We start from the raw sequence: 18298 nt of genomic DNA on the forward strand, positions 1-18298 counted from the left end.
GGTTTCACCAGATGCTTGTTAGAAAGCAGCCACAGAGAGGGGGGGGGGGGGGGGGGTGCTGTGAACCAGGAGATGTTGGTGCTGAAACGCTCTGCCGTTTCTCCACAAAGAGGCTTTTGGATTCCGTCTTGAAGCGCAGTCTTATTGAAGCACTTTTGTTGTTGCTTTTCCTCAAATAGAAAGCAATTAACAAGCCTGGAACACATTTAAACGTGTCCTAGACTGAACCGTACACATGCACGCACGCACGTATGCACGTACACACACACGCACGCACGTACACATGCACGCACGCATAATCCTCATTTTAACACTATTGACCGTTAAGGACGATGTAATTCATTAATGTACATTGCAGTCACTCAGCATCATTTCCTCATGCCAAATAAAGTAGTGGTTCTCAAAGGGTCTCGTGTCTATCTGGCCCGCGGACCCCCTCGTCTGAAGATGATTTGCCAGGGACCCCCAGAAGGAACGATTTATGCCAAATTATTTTTGAATAGCCAAGGTATAAAGTGGTAAGAATGATTGTGACGACGTAATCACTGCTGTACTTTTGCTGAGGACCCCCTGGTTCCATGAGGACCCCCTGGTTCCCTCCCAAGGACCCCTTAGTTTCTTGTGTACTTGACGTCATCCCAAACCTTATGGCCATCGAACAAAACCAGGGGTTAATTATGGACAAAATGTGTCTGTGGTCAATCCTAGATATTTGTATTATTTAAATAATAATTATAATGTTCTTATTTTGAACATAAGACACAATTACTGAATGTCATTAATTCAGAGCGACTGTGGTTCTCAAAACTTTTATTTTGACCATCATAACTAAACATCCTAACATAACTACGGCCATACTCTACCCTGATTGGTCGAGGACTGGCTGGCCACCTCTGAAAACGGAATCTAGCTATGCTCGCAACACGGGCCATGGTGGAAGTCCTTATATGGTCAGCACACATTCTAGTGAGGAGAATGAATGGAAAATGTACCAATTATGTTTTTATTTGAATGAAATACAATCACTGAATATGCCTTTAAGTTGTGCTAACCCTAACCCACGCATGACTGCTGATACCGTCATCAATGAAAGTCAAATAATGACCAACATATCAGCTGTAATTACTTATGTTTGTTTGTTTCATAATAATAATATAATATAATGTTCTTATTTGACCATAAGACCCAATTACTGAATGTCATGTCTCTTGGTTTAATTCAGAACAATGATTTACTATGACTCTTTGTATATGGCACTTTGTGAGTCCACCAACACAGCTATAGTCTACTAGTATAGTGGTTCTCAAATGTTTTATTTAAGGACCCCCTTAACTCAGAGTTACAGACCTGTAATGGTCATTTAGCTGCTGTAGCTCGTTATGTTTGTGCACTCACTTTGTCCATTGCGAAAATACTGTAGCATTCTGACAAAAAGGTCCACCAAAAGATGACCCCTGAACAAAACAAAGATTCTATATTGATGAAAATGGCAATTTATATTTATAATCTTTTATTTATTTTTAATACACATATTTACAAATTATCAGTGTTTGTAGAGTCAACAGTTTCACACTTGCAGAGTCCCTGCAGGGCTCGTTAAGAGATGGACATGCGTTAGAAAGAATGCAAAAAAGACCAAATCACAAGGGTGCGTTGGGAAATGCGCACCCCGAGCGCACTCACATATTAGTTTGCATCGGCCAGTGCGCTCAAGAAGAGACAACAAACGCAAAGGGAGAAGTAGCCGATCAGAGCGCTTTGCTAGGCGCAGTGGATGCGAAATTTAGATTTATCGTTGATCCACTCGTACAACAAAATGTGTTTTACTTGAAAAAAATGCTTCTCGGGTCAAATATTAATATGCGATTAAAATGCGATTAATTGCGATTAATTAACTCATACAGTGCCAGACGACTTTTAGAGCAACTTTCTCACTATGGAGTTCCCTGCCAAGCGACTTTGGGCGACTTTTACTTAGAAAAAAAAAATATATATATATATATATATATTTTTTTTTTTTTTCTTTTTTTTTTTGGACCCAATTAAATCTAGTAAACATGATTTCAATCGCGATTTTGCATGTTCCACCCCCATACAACCCCATCTTTCAAACATGGCAGCCATTTTTGTTTACATCTGAAGAAAACATTATGGCTGATAAATCATGAATGCCTGAACGGATTTCCAATCTTTTTTTTTTGTTTGAAAGCTGTGAACAGCCTGCACAAACATGGTGCATGATCTGTGCATGGGCGTGCATGATCTGTGCACTATAAATTACATGGGAGTCTATGGAGGCTTCTGGCACTAGTGCCACTCGAGGGGCATTTTAAATTGGCAGTAAGTGAGTTAATTACAAAGCCTGTAATTAATTCGATTATTTTTCCCAGCCCTAGCCTAAACCTAATCCTAACCTCAATACAAAGTATAGCCAATTTCGGCAAAATCTCAATAGTCCGATGGCGGTTAGTGTTCGGGTTAGGGAATTTTCAGGTTTCTGATCCGGTCGGAAGCGGAAACAACTTAACGTCACGTTGTAGTTTGTTTGTTGTAGTCATCAGGAACGACCGGAAAAACCACAAGCCTGAACCACCGGGACTGTGCTCGACGTTGTCCGAAATGCTTTAACCCAGAATGGGGACATTCTGGGGGAGGCAAAAAAACAAGCGCTCCCTTAAGGCCAGTGCAACACCAATGAATGCAACTGTAATGTAACTTCCAAGGAGTTGCATTGCTGTGGACCGTCCTTCACTGCTCACCTCCTACAGATGCAACATCAGAGCCCCCCCTCCCCCCCTCCCCCCCAGGCCAGTAGTGTTGAAATGAAGATTGCTGTAATGCAGGGATGTCAAACTCTTGAACCGGACTGGTTCGATGTCTATTGAACGGCAACAAAGTAATGTTCCTTCAAAAATATGTCCCTTAACCCTGCAAGACCCGAATTAATTTCTACTGGCCCCAAAAAATAAAAAAAAAATAAAAAAAAAATCTGATGGTATTGTAGGAGTCCTAATCACAGGAAACTGTAATGTTAAAAAATTAATAATGTTTTTGTAAGGTTTTATAGCCATAAATCATAAATCATGCTCTAATTAGCATTTTGGGGATATTTTTCACAATAATAACATATGTACATGTTCTAGACATTCTAATGATCACGAAAAACAATATTACAGGCATGTTACTTATGTTTTAGTGAGGAATAGCTTCAGTTAAAAAGTGAGATGTTGTTCGTCCAGACGCTGGAATTTCAACTTCTCTGGGAGGTGTGAATGTCATTCTCTGTGGTAGGTATTTATATGCAAATATCGTGGCCAATGGCATTGTAATACTAAACAATAGGATTTAATGGTGATGTTAATGTGAAAAAAGAACAGGAAAACTAATTATAACATTTTTTAAAAAATGATTTAAAAAATGTTGCCAAAAAGCAACGCTGGGCCTTGCAGGGTTAGCGACATAAATGCAAAAATTAAACTGTATGCGTTAAAAACAGAAAATTGTCAAATGAGAAAGTAAATCAAAATCAGTTGCATTAATTTCTATGCCCTTTAAATCCATGGACATACATGTACTCTGCCATGTACTCTGAAAGGTGCAAACCCCTGTTTTCACCTTTCATTTAGACATCTTTGGGGAGAGGGCAGGGTAGCTTAAAGTTGACCACAGGAGCTTCCGCTGCTGATGAATATGAAGACCAGGGCTTGCACTCACGGGCCCTCGATACTTGCCGATGCACTCGCAGTGCATTGTGGGAATTGTAGTATTATGGTGGTGCATGCAATATACCAGAGGACCAGTTCTAATAGTAATTAAATATCATCCCGTGATGCCAAAGATAATTCATTCACAGGCTTGATTTGGCCCCCGTGCCTTGAGCTTGACACATTCTTAAATTGTATAGTAGAATATTTTCCCAAGATTTGTCAGGATTTGTCCTTGTTCCCTGTTGTTTTGAAAGATTATGATTTGCATGTCTGGTTACATTTGTAATGTGAGATAAGGCAGAGTTATTTGTGTCTTGTTCAGAGCACACATCTGACAAAAGACCATGGATATTAAATATTGATGATGATATTTGTTTAAATGCGATGCATATGTATGTGACTTTGTTATGGTCCGATCAAAAGTACATGTCAGGAGATGTAGTCGGCCCTTGAGTGTGTTAATATTTTCTAATGTGGCCCCGTTTGAAAAAGTCTTGGACACCCCTGCATTAGATCAGGCATTAGAACCAGTATTATAACCAGTATTATTATTATAGCTACATTGAAAAGCTTTTCATAGAGTGCAGAATGTATGTATGTACAGTAAAGGCTATATACAGTAGACATGGGGTCTTCAACGTTGTTTTACAGGCCAAGGATCTGAATTGTAAATTGCAGAGAGATAAAGCAGGGACCCCAACTAGACTACATATTGTATAAAAGTGTGCTGCAGATTAAACTTTTTCATAGATTGTCATAGATGGCTTCATAGAATGATTTGACAGCAATGTCATCGGTGTGGGGTCAATTAATGTGTTTTTGATTATTGTTTGTTTATATTAATATTATAAGTGTTTTTTTTTTTTTGTTTTTTTCATTTAACTGACATACTTAAGCTTAAAGTAAGTAACTTCTCCTTCGGCTCTGTACCTTGTGTGCTCTTCCCCCCCACCCAGATGCAAATATTTGAGTTACAAATGTTCGCTTCAAAAATACATATATTCAAAGATTTGCAAAAAAATCACAAGCTTTTTTGTGAGCTTTTTGTGAGCTTGTAGAGCTGCTATTTATTTTTCAATAGCTAAAATATAACATAATTCTAGTTCTTAATGGGCAAAATGTGTCAAATCTGTCAAAAGATGCAAATGTAACTTGATCCTGTTGGATTCACTTTACGGGGTAAGTGGGTCCATATTGACCTTTGGGCAAGAACAAAAAAAGTTCCTCTTAGACTTTGTATCAACCCCTGTAAGGTTAGGATCCATGTAAAAAAAGGTTCTCATCACACAAAGATGTGGCCCCGGCCCACCTGTATGAGTAACCCTGAGGACCCCTCTAGGGGTCTGGGACCCCCTGTTGAAGACCCACGGTCTACTGTGTCTGGAGACGGGAATAAAGTTATACACAACAGAGTTAGTAAAAAAAAAGATTGAAAACACATCATGACATAACAGTCTGCATATGGGGGACAGCAGGGACGTGCTGGGCCCCTGATTCAGCCCGGGAAAAAGAGTTGGAGAGGCCCTCATCTCTCTATAGCGCTGCTGCTACTCAAAGATTTGCCATTTCAGATCATGACAAGTGACAAGCCAGTGGGCCAATTACATGAGTTATATTTCGTTGTTGTCGGGTGGAAACCTTGTATGTCCAAAACCGTTTTAAAAATGATTTAAACTAGTGAAAACAGACGATCTACAAGCACACAACGCCTCGCACCGCGAGGCGTTGTGTGCTTGTAGATCTGCTGTTTTCACTACTTTTGTGCGACTGCCTTGTATGATGAAGCAGGGCTTTGCTTTGCGAAAAAAAAAAAATTACAAATTTGAAACTTGGAGATACGAGGTTTTCTGCCCGACAGTGACGATCTACTTTGTTGGCCGCCCAGCCCCCAAAATGGAACAAAGGCCGACATTTTATTTTAATTTTTTTCCTAATGGCCAGCCTGGACCGGTCGGGAATGAACCGGCCGTTCGGGAGTTGTCCCGCTTTTCCCAATGGCCAGCACGTCACCTGGGGGACAGAAAATGATGTCACACAGTTCCAGTGGGGGAGACAGGAAATGATGTCACACAGTTCCAGTGGGGGAGACAGGAAATGATGTCACACAGTCTGGTGGGGGGGGGGGGGGGGGGGGGGGAGAGGAAATGATGTCATACAGTCCGGTGGGGTACAGGAAGTGATGTCAGAGTAGCGCTCAGTGCATTTTTGCATTTTTTTCTCTCTCTCTGCTCTCTCGGTCGGTGTCCTGGGTTTACACTGCCCCCTTCTGGCCTTGCTCTGTAGGTACACTGTAGACCCTGTGCACACACACACACACACACACACACGCACACGCACACACAAAGACAGACAGATTTAGGAGAGGTTTTTTCATAGACTCAACCACGTACAGCTCTGTGTTAATACTTCATTTTCCGAGTGATTTTCACACAGGGAAAATATCCGATATACAAGCTCACAACCTTGTCTTATTACCGTGTCACAAGTTGTGACCTCTTTGACACGTAGCGCATGAAACACAGTGTATGACACACTGCACTGATTAATGAGCACACACACACACACACACACACACACACACACACACACACACACACACACACACACACACACACACACACACACACACACACACACACACACACACACACACACACACAGCTACAACCCTGGTTACACAAGAATACAAAAAACGTCTTTCTCCTTTGCTCAACTGGTTATGGCTGTTCTGTTCTGCTGTGTGTGTGTGTGTGTGTGTGTGTGTGTGTGTGTGTGTGTGTGTGTGTGTGTGTGTGTGTGTGCGTGTGCGTGTGCGTGTTGCAGGTCAAGTCTTGTCTTGTTGACTCTGTCTGTCTGTCTGTCTGTCATGTCTGTCTGTCTCTCTCCGAATACAGGTCATAGTTTATCATGGGTGTCTGTCTCTCTCTCTCTCTCTCTCTCTCTCTCTCTCTCTCTCTCTCTCCCCCTCTCTCTCTAGGGCAGTGGTTCTCAACCTGTGGATCGGGATCCCTAGGGGGTCCCCAAATTATTTTGGGGGGGTCCCAAGATGATTAACTTAATGTGCAACATTGTTTTCTCACTCAACAGTAAACAAACCAACATAGAGTTTAAGGGTATGGTATCTGCACATTTCTAAATTGACTATTTAAGGACTTTTTAATACCTCTAAAATGACAGATTAAACATTGACCAAATTATCAAATATTAGAGGCAGCAATTGTGAAAATAGCAGATCTGCATGCTCACCACGGCATGCGTTGCGAGGCTTTGTGAGCATGTAGATCTGCTATTTTCACAAAATTGTGTTATACAAAATGTAATGCCTCAACTCTTAGTGCTCGTCAGGGTGTGTGTGTGGGGGGGGGGGGGGGGTCCCCAGTTCAAATATGATTATTTTGGGGGTCGCTCAGGAACTAGCTGGGCCCCTGATTCAGCCCGGGTAAAGGAGTTGGAGAGGCCCTCATTGCGCGCGGACATTGACCGCGCACCAGATTGATTTGCCTTCTGGGCGCGCTGCGAGGCCCTAAATACTAACCGATGAGCGGTTACTGGGCCGGTATTCATGGGTTGCATTTGTAGTCCTAAACCGGCCATATTGAGGACCAACACAGGTGTTCAATTTGTCTGATTGGCATAGAACTAATGTTCTACGTTAATCAAAACACCTGTGTTGGTCCTCAAAATGGCTGGTGTAGGACTACAAATGGCTGGTGTAGGACTACAAATGCAACCCATGGATTCAGATGATAGACAAGCCAGTGGGGCCAATGTGATGGCTCTGTGGGCAGCTGCTACTCAGCGCTATAGAGAGACCTCTCTCTATAGCTGCTGCTGCAACTCAAAGATTGCATGCCAATTACATGAGTTATATTTACTTTGTGGGCCTGCCTTTTTTTTTTTTTAATGGCAGGCCCGGACAGGCCGGGAATGGAGTAATGGACCGGCAGTTCGCAATGGCCAGCACGTCCCTCGCTGCCTGAAAAGGTTGACAACCACTACTCTATAGGGTAGAGGTGTTGGGTGGGATGGATGGATGGATGGATGGATGGACGGATGGATGGATGGATGTACACGGTTGCATTTCAACACCGGAGTGTTTGTTTTCGTTCAAGAGCTAAATTTGGCAAGACAGCAGAAATAGGTGTGTGTGTGTGTGTGTGTGTGTGTGTGTGTGTGTGTGTGTGTGTGTGTGTGTGTGTGTGTGTGTGTGTGTGTGTGTGTGTGTGTGTGTGTGTGTGTGTGTGTGTGTGTGTGTGTGTGTGACTGTTAGCTCTCAGACCAGTTCTGTCAGCTTATCGGCTGACTTGGCAGAAAGTCCAACCATGACTCATAATGTCTCCCTGACACACACACACACACACACACACACACACACACACACACACACACACACACACACACACACACACACACACACACACACACACACACACACACACACACACACACACACACACACACACAGAGGTGCTTAAAGAAGCTGGTTTGACAGAACCTGGAACTCTGAGTCAAACTGTAAACGTTGTTGTTGTGAAACCGTTAAACAGACGCTGTGACAACGGCTTGGCACGCAGCCGAGCCGAGCCCACCCATCTGTCCTCTGACCCTGACAGGATGAGGGTCAGAGGTCAGATGGGTGGGCCGTGGGCCCCCTGACCCAGAAAAGGTGGAGAACCACCGATGTATGCATTGCAGTTGGAACGGCAGACTCTCTCCCTAGCTTCCACCGTGGCCTGAAGACTCACCTCTTCAGACTCCACCTTAGCCCATAGCACTTAGCCCATAGCACTTGCCTTCCCTCAATGACCATATTATGTCATTTAAGTAGCATTGTTAGACCGATAACAGGCCACGTTTCCACTTGGAAAGCTATTTATACACACTATAACGAAGCTATTGTGTGTATAGCTTCGATGGGGAGCGCGTCGCTGTTACTACTTGTCATCTTTTCGACACCCAACTCTAAACCTCACCCTAACCTTAACCTCCGTGGAGTGAGTCGCTAACCCTCCGGTCGAAATAATGTCCTTTCGCAAAAGTGAGATTTCCCCGCTTCGATGTACAGATTATTGATGTTTTAATATTTTTTTTGAAGTCATTGAATATGTTCTATGCATTTGTATTAATGTTGATGTATTGATTTATTACCGTCCTTGCTTATTGTAAATCACTATGGATTAAGATTGCGTGTACATGTGTGCACGTGTGTGTGTGTGTGTGTGTGTGTGTGTGTGTGTGTGTGTGTGTGTGTGTGTGTGTGTGTGTGTGTGTGTGTGTGCGCGTGTGTGTGTGTGTGTGTGTGTGTGCGTGCGTGTGTGCACATGAACTCACCCTTGCTGTCTGCTGTTGAGGTTGCGTCTCACCAAGACCACGGCTGCAACGAGTAACACATGGAAAAGGTTACAGAAAGGTTACAGAAAGGTCAAAAGGTCACATATCCACTCTTCAAACACTAACCTCCTCAAAACACCCAGGATCTACTGGTAGCATAGAGCAGTGGTTCTCAACATTTAGGACCCCAGATGTTTATCTTAATGTGCAACATTGTTTTCTCGCTCAACAGTTGACAAACCAACATAAAGTTTAAGTGTATAGAGGGTATCTGCACATTTCTAAAGTGACAATTTGTGGACTTTTTAATACCTCTAAAATGACAAATTAAACATTGTCCAAATTGTCAAATATTAGAGGCACAAATTGTGAAAATAGCAGATCTACGTGCTCTCAATGTTCACAATAGAACCGTGTTATATAAAATGTAATGCCTCAACTCTTAGTGCTCGTCAGGGTGGGGGGTCCCCAGTTAAAATATGATTATTTTGGGGGTCGTGGCCTGAAAAGGTTGAGAACCATTGTTCTAGCTCAGTGGTTTTCAACCTTGTTCATATGAAGGTTCATTATTTATTCAGCATTTCTAAAACGGCAAAACTTTGAATATTTTATCATCCAAGGACGTGCTGGCCATTGGGAAAAGTGGGACAACTCCCGAACGGCCGGTTCATTCCCGGCCGGTCCAGGCCGGCCATTAGTAAAAAATGCAAAATAAAATGTTGGCCTTCGTTCCATTTTGGGGGCTGGGCGGCCAACATAACCTGACTTTCGCCAGATGGTGGCAGCATTGCGTTGTATTGCTTTACCATCTGGGCTCGGTCCGGCAGAGTTGATAACACTTGTAAAGTCCCGGGCCGGACCAATCAGCGGCAGCTATGGGCGGGCTCTGAGCGGCTCTGAGCCAATAGAGTCTGATTGCAGACCACGTGGAAACCCAGGAGGCAGATTCTGGGTGCAACGTCATGCAGACAGGCCAATATGAGTGGTTGGAGTTGGCACTCCCAGACTGTGACAGAGAGACGGCCATATCCAATCACCTGCTATAGAATTTGAAAAAATGTCCCGCCCCTTACATCGGTTCTGCCGGAGCCCATCTGGCGAAAGTCAGGTTACGGCCAACAAAGTAAATCGTCACTGTCGGGCTGAAACCATCTCCAAGTTTCATATTCGTACATTCTTTCGCTTAGTAAAGCCCTGCTTCATCAGACAAGGCCGTCGCACAAAAGTAGTGAAAACAGCCGATCTACAATCACACAACGCCTCGCACCGTGTGCTTGTAGATCGGCTGTTTTCACTAGTTTAAATCATTATTAAAATGATAAATACAAAACAAACGGTTTTGGACATACAAGTTTTCCACCCGACAACGACAAAATATAACTCATGTAATTGGCCTACTTGTCATGATCTGAAATGACAAATCTTTGAGTAGCAGCAGCGCTATAGAGAGAGATCTCTCCCTATAGCGTGCAATGAGGGCTTCTACAACTCTTTTTCCCGGGCTGAATTAGAGGCCCAGCATGTCCCTGTCATCGTTGGATACGATTTTGTCTACAATTCCATGCTGTATTGATGTTGGTATCATAGGAGAGATAACAGGCAAACTCTTGTAAATCAAGTAATGCAGATGTTTAAGAATAGTGTAAAATGAAACCATCTCCCCACCCTTGACCATGTGTTGTCAACACCAGAAGAGTGTACGAATGTACCCAAGATGAACCCTCATTAGCACCTCCGGGTCCATTTGGTTACATGTGTTTAACTATAAACAGTACTTGTTTCAGTGTAAACATAACGATGCTGACCCACTATGGGTATGTGTGATTAGAAGTAAACTGTGACCAATTGTGGTTACATGTGTTTTTACCCAGCATGCTGGCCACAGATATCAGTGTATATTAGGGGTGTAACGATACATTTTAACAGCGATACGATACGCATCACGATACATTTTTAACGATACGATAGATGGATGATATTGGTTCATTCATGGTGATATGATACGATTCGATTCAATGATTTAAAATCGATATAGTAACTATTTAGGAAAGAAATTAAATCTGTGTGAAAACATGTAAAAAGTCTATTATTATGGAAGCAAACGCTATCTAGCAAATACATGGACATTATATTTCAACACACATGGAGAAACCCACACCTTGACATGAACACAGAGATAGACCAAGAGTAGCTATATGGAATGGAAAGGTAATTAGACCCCTCTTTTTCATTTTCCCTCTTAAAATTGCCAAATACAAGGCTCAAATACGATTTGAACGATTTGATACCGATTACCGCATTTTTAAACGATACGATGCAAAGCCAAACGGTAGGATATTTTGCTTTTGCAAACAATATAGTAGATCATTGCAAATTAATTTAAAGGCCTAGAATTATTGAATGCTTTAACCAGTGAAAAATAGCAGATATACAAGCTCACAGCACGGCACCGAGTGCTTGTAGATCTGCTATTTTTTTTTTTTTAAGTTGTGAAAATGTGTGCAAATCTTTGAATATATGTATTTTCAAAGCGAACTTTTGTAACTCAAATGTTGCTTCTGGGTGGTCCCTGGAACTAGATATTTTGGATGCGGGTCTGTGGCCAAATACATATCATTTTGGGGGTCCTTCACATGCAAAGATTTGAGAACCACTGACATAGTAGTCTCTCAAGAACAGACTAACTGAGCTCCAGTTAAGTGAAAAGGACCTTTTCTTTGACGATGGCTGGCCAGATTGCTGACATAGAAGCATAGGATTTTTCAAAAAAAATCTTAGAAGGATTCAAAAGACACTTATAGAATCGGGTCAAAATTCAAATTTTCACGATTTTTCAAAAATAGCAGATCTACAAGCTCGCAGCGCTGCACTCGGTGCCGCGCTGTTAGCTTGTAGATCTGCTACTTTTCAATAGTTAAAGCATAAAATAATGATACACAATATAGTGTACCCGTTCTAAATGGGTTAAAATCAATATAAAATCTAAAGTCTTACCCACTATGGCGGCCACAGACAGAGCCACCACACTGACTGCTACCACCACGACGATTAGCAGGAACTGGTCTGGAAAAGATGAATAAAACAAACTAACATAGGTAATCATAAACAATAGCAGAGTTGCAAAAGTAGCAGATCTACAAGCTCAAAACGCGCTTTGAGCTTGAAATTATGTGAAAATATCGTGGCCCTCTGGAACGGGTGCATCTCTCCATTCCGACATGTCTCCTTTCCGACAGACACTAACCCTATCTCTTACCCTAACCCTAACCTTAAAGTGTTGCCACTGAGTTGATAATAAGAAGTCACTGTCGGAGTGGTGACATGTCGGAATGGAAAATAACTGTAGATTTATTTGGCTAAAATCGTATGATATTTAGTAAACTGCAAACTAGACTAAAACTAAAACATTTCAGATGACTAAAACGCAACTGAAACCAAGTGGAATTTTATTGGAAAGACTAAAATATGACTAAAACTAAATCTAAATGTTGCTGTTGGTAGATGAGAGGTTGTGTAGTTCCAGACCTGACTCCTCCTGGACTCCCGTGGTCTTCTCCAGCACAGAGTCTGAACCCACGTCTGCTCCCGTCTTCAGGCCTGGATATTCTGGAGCAGACGGAGAGACGGAGGGAGGTGAGGTGTTTTTAGGTGTGGTCCTGCATATCTCTAAAGGCCCTCTTACTGTACATCTAACAACTTTGTAAAGATTTGGGAAAGATTTGGAGGAGTAGTTCACCCCCAATTTTTTATAATTTCTTTTAATGATTACTCACGCCATGGAGACTTGAGTTCAATAATATGTTTTTGTATTTGTCGCATTCCTAAGACAAAGATTGGATTATAGTAAATTTAACCCCATTAATTCTGGATGGGGACCCAAATGCATTCGGGTCCCCATCCGGAATCAGTGGGGGTAAATTTATTGTAATCAAAATATTGTCTTAAGAATGCGACACAAACCCAAAAATATTATTGAACTCAAGTCTCCATGGCGTGAGTAATCAATAGAAAAAATAAATAGGGGTGAACTACTCCTTTAAGTGTATGAGTCGGCTCAAGCGACCTTCACAACGCTCGACGACACGGCAACTCGCTCGCTTTAGCTCGCTCGGCGGTGCCTCTCGTGGCTCAAGGTCACTTGAGACAGCGTGCCACCATCGTGGTCAATACTTTATCGGCCAAACCGGCGAGAGAGGCACTTCCGCGTTGGGGCGTGGCCTCTGCTCGGACCCGGTAGGAGAAACCGAGCTGTCAGAAGAATGAGCTGCATGTGAGCAGGAAGTTTAAATAGCCCCGCCCCCAAGCAGACCTGACACTGATCAGCTGACCTGGGGAGAGACCCTGGCTCAATAGGACATTAAATGGTTAATTACATTTCAGTGTGTGTGTGTGTGTGTGTGCGTGTGCGTGTGCGTGCGTGCGTGCGTGCGTGCGTGCGTGCGTGCGTGCGTGCGTGCGTGCGTGCATGCGTGTGTGCATATAACAGATGGGTAATTGCATCATGGCTCCATCATTGCGTTGATGAGGATTGACAACAGGGGGCGCTAATGAGAGAATGATAATGTCAATTATCCAACTGACCGGAAGTGCCACAGATCCCTGCGTGCTGATTGACCCCCCCTCTAGAGATTTAACTGATTCAATTATGGGCTGTAAAGAACACATACACACACACACACGCGCGCGCACACACACACACACACACACACACACACACACACACACACACACACACACACACACACACACACACACACACAACCTACAAGGTCACCCCTTAATTATATTATTTGACATTTTGGCCAATGTTTGACCAGTTCTTATATAATTAGTTTATTACTTTTAGCACAATAATGGTCTTTTTGAGCGCTGGTAAACCGCTCCTAAGAGTGGCTGTGTGTGTGTGTCTGTAGTCACTTTTCCTCAGCGTTTTGCCATAGCAATGTGTTTTCCTCAGCGTTTTGCCATAGCAATGTGTGTGTGTGTAGCCTGTATTACATCACCAATTACCAATTGAAGACGTTATGCAAGCACGACCACCGCTCACTTCACATTGGGTGTGATTTTTTTATTTAGGTGGGCCCTTAAATAGGCCTTTAAAAGTCCCTAAATTGTCACTTTACTGTCACCTGCCCCCCCCCCCCCCCTCCCCCCTCCCCGGACCCCCAGGCTGAGCCCATCACTCACCTTTCTTTGTCTGAATAACGTCGTTGTTCTTGATTAAATCCTCATCGTCTGAGTCTGTGAACACACAGCAGACAGAGACCTGAACACTCATTATACAACATGTATGTACTGTAGCCTACTGTATGTCATTATATTCATCATACATTATATACTGTACTATCCACAACTTTACTAGCCTCGCAAGCCATCCCGAGCTACGTCATCACCAATGTGCTTCCTTTCTCGGTCTGGTGTTCCTCCCATCGAGCCTCTTTATTAGAAATTGGCAGAGATTTTCCAATCAAAAGGCTGCATTTCGAACGAACCCGCCTCACACCGCTCCTGATTGGTCGAGCGGCTGCTGCAGCTCTTGCATTTTGTAAACAAACATGGCGGACCCCATGTCCTACGCGAGTTCACAAATCGCAAATAAAAGCTGCATTAAGCGAAGTTTTATCTGAAATCAACGGCATCTCATAACTTAAAAAAGAACAACAGTTTGCACCTTTGGAATTTCTGTCTGGAAAAGACGTATTTGATGTTCTCCCGACGATGTTTTGATGCGCTGATGACTACTGACTGGACCTGTCAGTCAAAGTGAGTAACTACGTCATTGCGTAATGCGTTGTCTATGGAGAACTCCCAGACTCTCCCCTGGGAGAGTCTGGCTGTTGCGAGGCTACAACTTTCCAACATCCCATCAAGCATTGCGCAGAATGTGCAGGCAGCTTCCGGCGCCGCAGCCGAGTGTGATCTACAAGCTCACAACGGTTGCATATGCGACGTGACGTGAGCTTGTATGTCTGCTTTTAACCGGAAGTGTCCCGCAGATAATGCTACGGTAAATTATCACGGGAAACAGGTGGATACAGTCCCTTTTCCACCATGAGGCTGGAACCAGAACTTTATTTTTTTTTATTTTTTTTGCTTTGTTTCCATTAACCTCGCCCACCAGGCTTTCTGAGAGAAAGCCTGGTGTTCGTTCACAACACAGGCCGTTTGGTTTCCGCCTAAAGCGCGGAAACCACTAGAAGAAGCGGCGTCGCTTTGATTTGGTTCCCTCCGTTTGTTTCCCCAATCTTTATTAAAATGCTCGAGTATCCTAGTGTAGTCTTTCCAGTCGCTACGAGTTGGACTAAAAGATGCATATACCAAACACATTTTTCAAAAGCAAAACTACTCCGCATCAAGGACTTTATTTGGTAGGCCCTAAAAGTATGTCCTTGAGCGCAGGGGAATTATTTTGGGTAATAAAACTTTTTCCGGTGGATAGTTCCGGACAAATTGTAGTCCTTTGAGTACTACAACATGACGTTTTGTGGTTTCCGCTCCAGACCGGTTACAAGCCCGAAAAGTGAAGTGATCCCAGACTACAACCCCACCCGTTCACTCAGATCAGACTAGTAGACTATCTCAGACTAGTTTCCATAGCTTACGGCCCAGTTTCAGACTGGAACCTTTTTTTGGGTCCTGCTCTTGATGTTGTTCTAAACTTGAGTTGTGGGAACTCAGCAGCTCTTCTTTGGGACATTAGGTCTGTTTAAACGTAAGCAGAACTTGGTCCCGGAACGCTGGTTCTGGAATGTTCTAGCTCTGGTTCTGTCTGCCTGTCTGTCTGTCTTTCCCAACAGACAGACAGACAGAAAAATAGATGATTATGGGGCTGTTAAGTCTGACATCATTTTGTAGGCAGAGGAGAACTTTTGCCCCCCAAAAAAGCGAATCTTTTTACTATTTTTACTATTTACTCATTTTTCTTCTCTTTGTTGTTGAAAGGAAAGTGGTAGAATTATACTTTAGTCGTTATTTTTGTCTCGGATCTGTTGAAGTAGCGAGGGACAGATATTGACAATATCTGCTTGGAGGTCTGACTACAAAATGATGTCACAGCTTAAAAGCCCTATTTTACCTTCTCCAGCTGATCCCTCCATCTCCTCTGAAGCTGTGTGAGGAAGGAGAAACATTAAGAAATTAAAACTTGACAACAGGTTGTCTTTATTTTTCCTCGACACTGTGGTTCCCCTGGCACATCACTGTGACATCACAGGTGATATCACAGGTGACATCACCTATGTGTAAAGTCCACATATGGGTATTCCCAGTATCCCTTTTATGCCCATAATTATGAAGATCTCTGATGGGCCAAATGGCCAAGGGAAGACATGGCCCATATCTGTGTGGCAGATAGGGATCTCCATGTATGGGCATGAAAGGGAGTGTATGTCATGATGTCATGGGAACCACTCTAACAGAATCCCTTTTAGGCCCATATATGGAGATCCCTGATGTCATCAATATTAAGGCAATATCTAAGATGACTTCATGGTAATGCCCATATATGGAGGAAGACAGCCCATATCTGTGCAGCTGGTTCAGACAGGGATCTCCATGTATGCATAACAGTTATGTACTGTACAGGAGTGAACTGGTTCAGAGATAATAATGGTATTGGTATTGATATGCATACAGACACGTTCCTTTGTTAAATCACCCTGTTGTGACACTAAAGCGTTTGGAAACGTTATTGAGGTGTGATCTTGGGGTTGTTTGCATGTCTGTGCTCGTGAGAGGTGGGACCCTGCTCATTGCTTGTGTGTGTGTGTGTGTGTGTGTGTGTGTGTGTGTGTGTGTGTGTGTGTGTGTGTGTGTGTGTGTACCTGTAACAGACATCAGCAGCAGACACAGCAGCAGTAATCTCATCATCTTCACGACACTGCAGGACACACACATGAAAATACACACATTAAAATACACACATGCGTGCGTGCGTGTGAGCGTGCGTGCATGTGCGTACTGTACAGTATGTGTCTACAACGCGTCGCATCGTGACACGTTGTGAGCTTGTACGTAGATCTGCTATTTCCACAATTTTTTGAAAATGTTTGAACCTTTTACAACACGGAAACAATTATGATGCCAAATAATTGCGATCAGACGATTATGTAAGACTTGTGACAGGCATCATGCCCTGTCCTGTCTGTCTGTCTGTCTGTCTGTCTGTCTGTCTGTCTGTCTGTCTGTCTGTCTGTCTGTCTGTCTGTCTGTCTGTCAGGGACGTGTGCTGGGCCCCTGATTCAGCCCGGGAAAAAGAGTTGTAGAGGCCCTCATTGCGTGCTATAGAGAGAGATCTCTCTCTATAGCGCTGCTGCTAGTCAAAGATTTGCCATTTCAGAGTTATATTTTGTCGTTGTCGTGTGGAAACCTTGTATGTCCAAAACCGTTTGTTTTGTATTTATCATTTAAAAAATTATTTAAACTAGTGAAAACAGCCGATCTACAAGCACACAACGCCTCGCGGTGCGAGGCGTTGTGTGCTTGTAGATCTGCTGTTTTCACTACTTTTGTGCAACGGCCTTGTATGATGAAGCAGGGCTTTGCTTTGCGAAAAAAATGTACAAATTTGAAATACGAGGTTTCTGCCCGACAGTGACGATTTACTTTGTTGGCCGCCCAGCCCCAAAAATGGAACGAAGGCTGACATTTTATTTGTATTTTTTTTCCCTAATGGCCGGCCTGGACCGGCCGGGAATGAACCAGCCGTTCGGGAGTTGTCCCGCTTTTCCCAATGGCCAGCACGTCCCTGCTGTCTGTCCTCGACCCATACAGGCCGTCATGCATCCTGTATGGAATGACATGCAGCGTCTCTAATCTGAGGTGTAATCAGAGAGAAGCCCTGGTTTCCCACAAGGCTCAGCACAACGCAGCGTTTCTTTCCGTCACACTCAGCTGCTGAAGGTGGAGGGGCCTTCATAATTCTATATATTTTCGCTACTGAAAAATAGCAGATATACAAGCTCACAGCGCGGCACCGAGTGCCGCGCTGCGAGCTTGTAGATCTGCTATTTTTTTGAAAAAGTCGTGAAAACGTGTGCAAATCTTTGAATGTATATGTATTTTATTTTTTTAAGCGGACATTTGTAACTAAAATTTTGCTTCTGGGGGTCCCTGGGACTAAATATTTTGAGATGGGGGTCTGTGGCCAAAATACATATCATTCAAAGACTTGCACACATTTTCACGATTTCTTCAAAAATAGCAGATCTACAAGCTCGCAGCGCAGCACTCGGTGCCACGCTGCAAGCTTGTAGTATAAC

The 18298-nt window shown here is 43.2% G+C and overlaps 1 protein-coding gene across 1 annotated transcript in view; it reads right to left on the minus strand.

Annotated features, from left to right (window-relative positions):
- Positions 1-5940: 5940 nt before the first annotated feature.
- Positions 5941-18298, minus strand: part of LOC308306967 (uncharacterized protein) — a 36063-nt gene continuing 23705 nt past the window's right edge. The window contains exons 2-8 of the mRNA XM_080752026.1: positions 16862-16917; positions 16114-16146; positions 14226-14279; positions 12564-12644; positions 12033-12101; positions 9039-9081; positions 5941-6004 (exon numbers count right to left, since the gene is read on the minus strand). Coding sequence (XP_080608152.1) covers positions 5959-6004; positions 9039-9081; positions 12033-12101; positions 12564-12644; positions 14226-14279; positions 16114-16146; positions 16862-16907 — 372 coding nt within the window. The 5' untranslated portion in view covers positions 16908-16917 and the 3' untranslated portion in view covers positions 5941-5958. The remainder of the gene's footprint in view (positions 6005-9038; positions 9082-12032; positions 12102-12563; positions 12645-14225; positions 14280-16113; positions 16147-16861; positions 16918-18298) is intronic.

Source organism: Nannobrachium achirus (genome assembly GCF_963921795.1).
Source record: "Nannobrachium achirus genome assembly, chromosome: 2".
In the NCBI taxonomy this organism is placed as follows: domain Eukaryota; kingdom Metazoa; phylum Chordata; class Actinopteri; order Myctophiformes; family Myctophidae; genus Nannobrachium; species Nannobrachium achirus.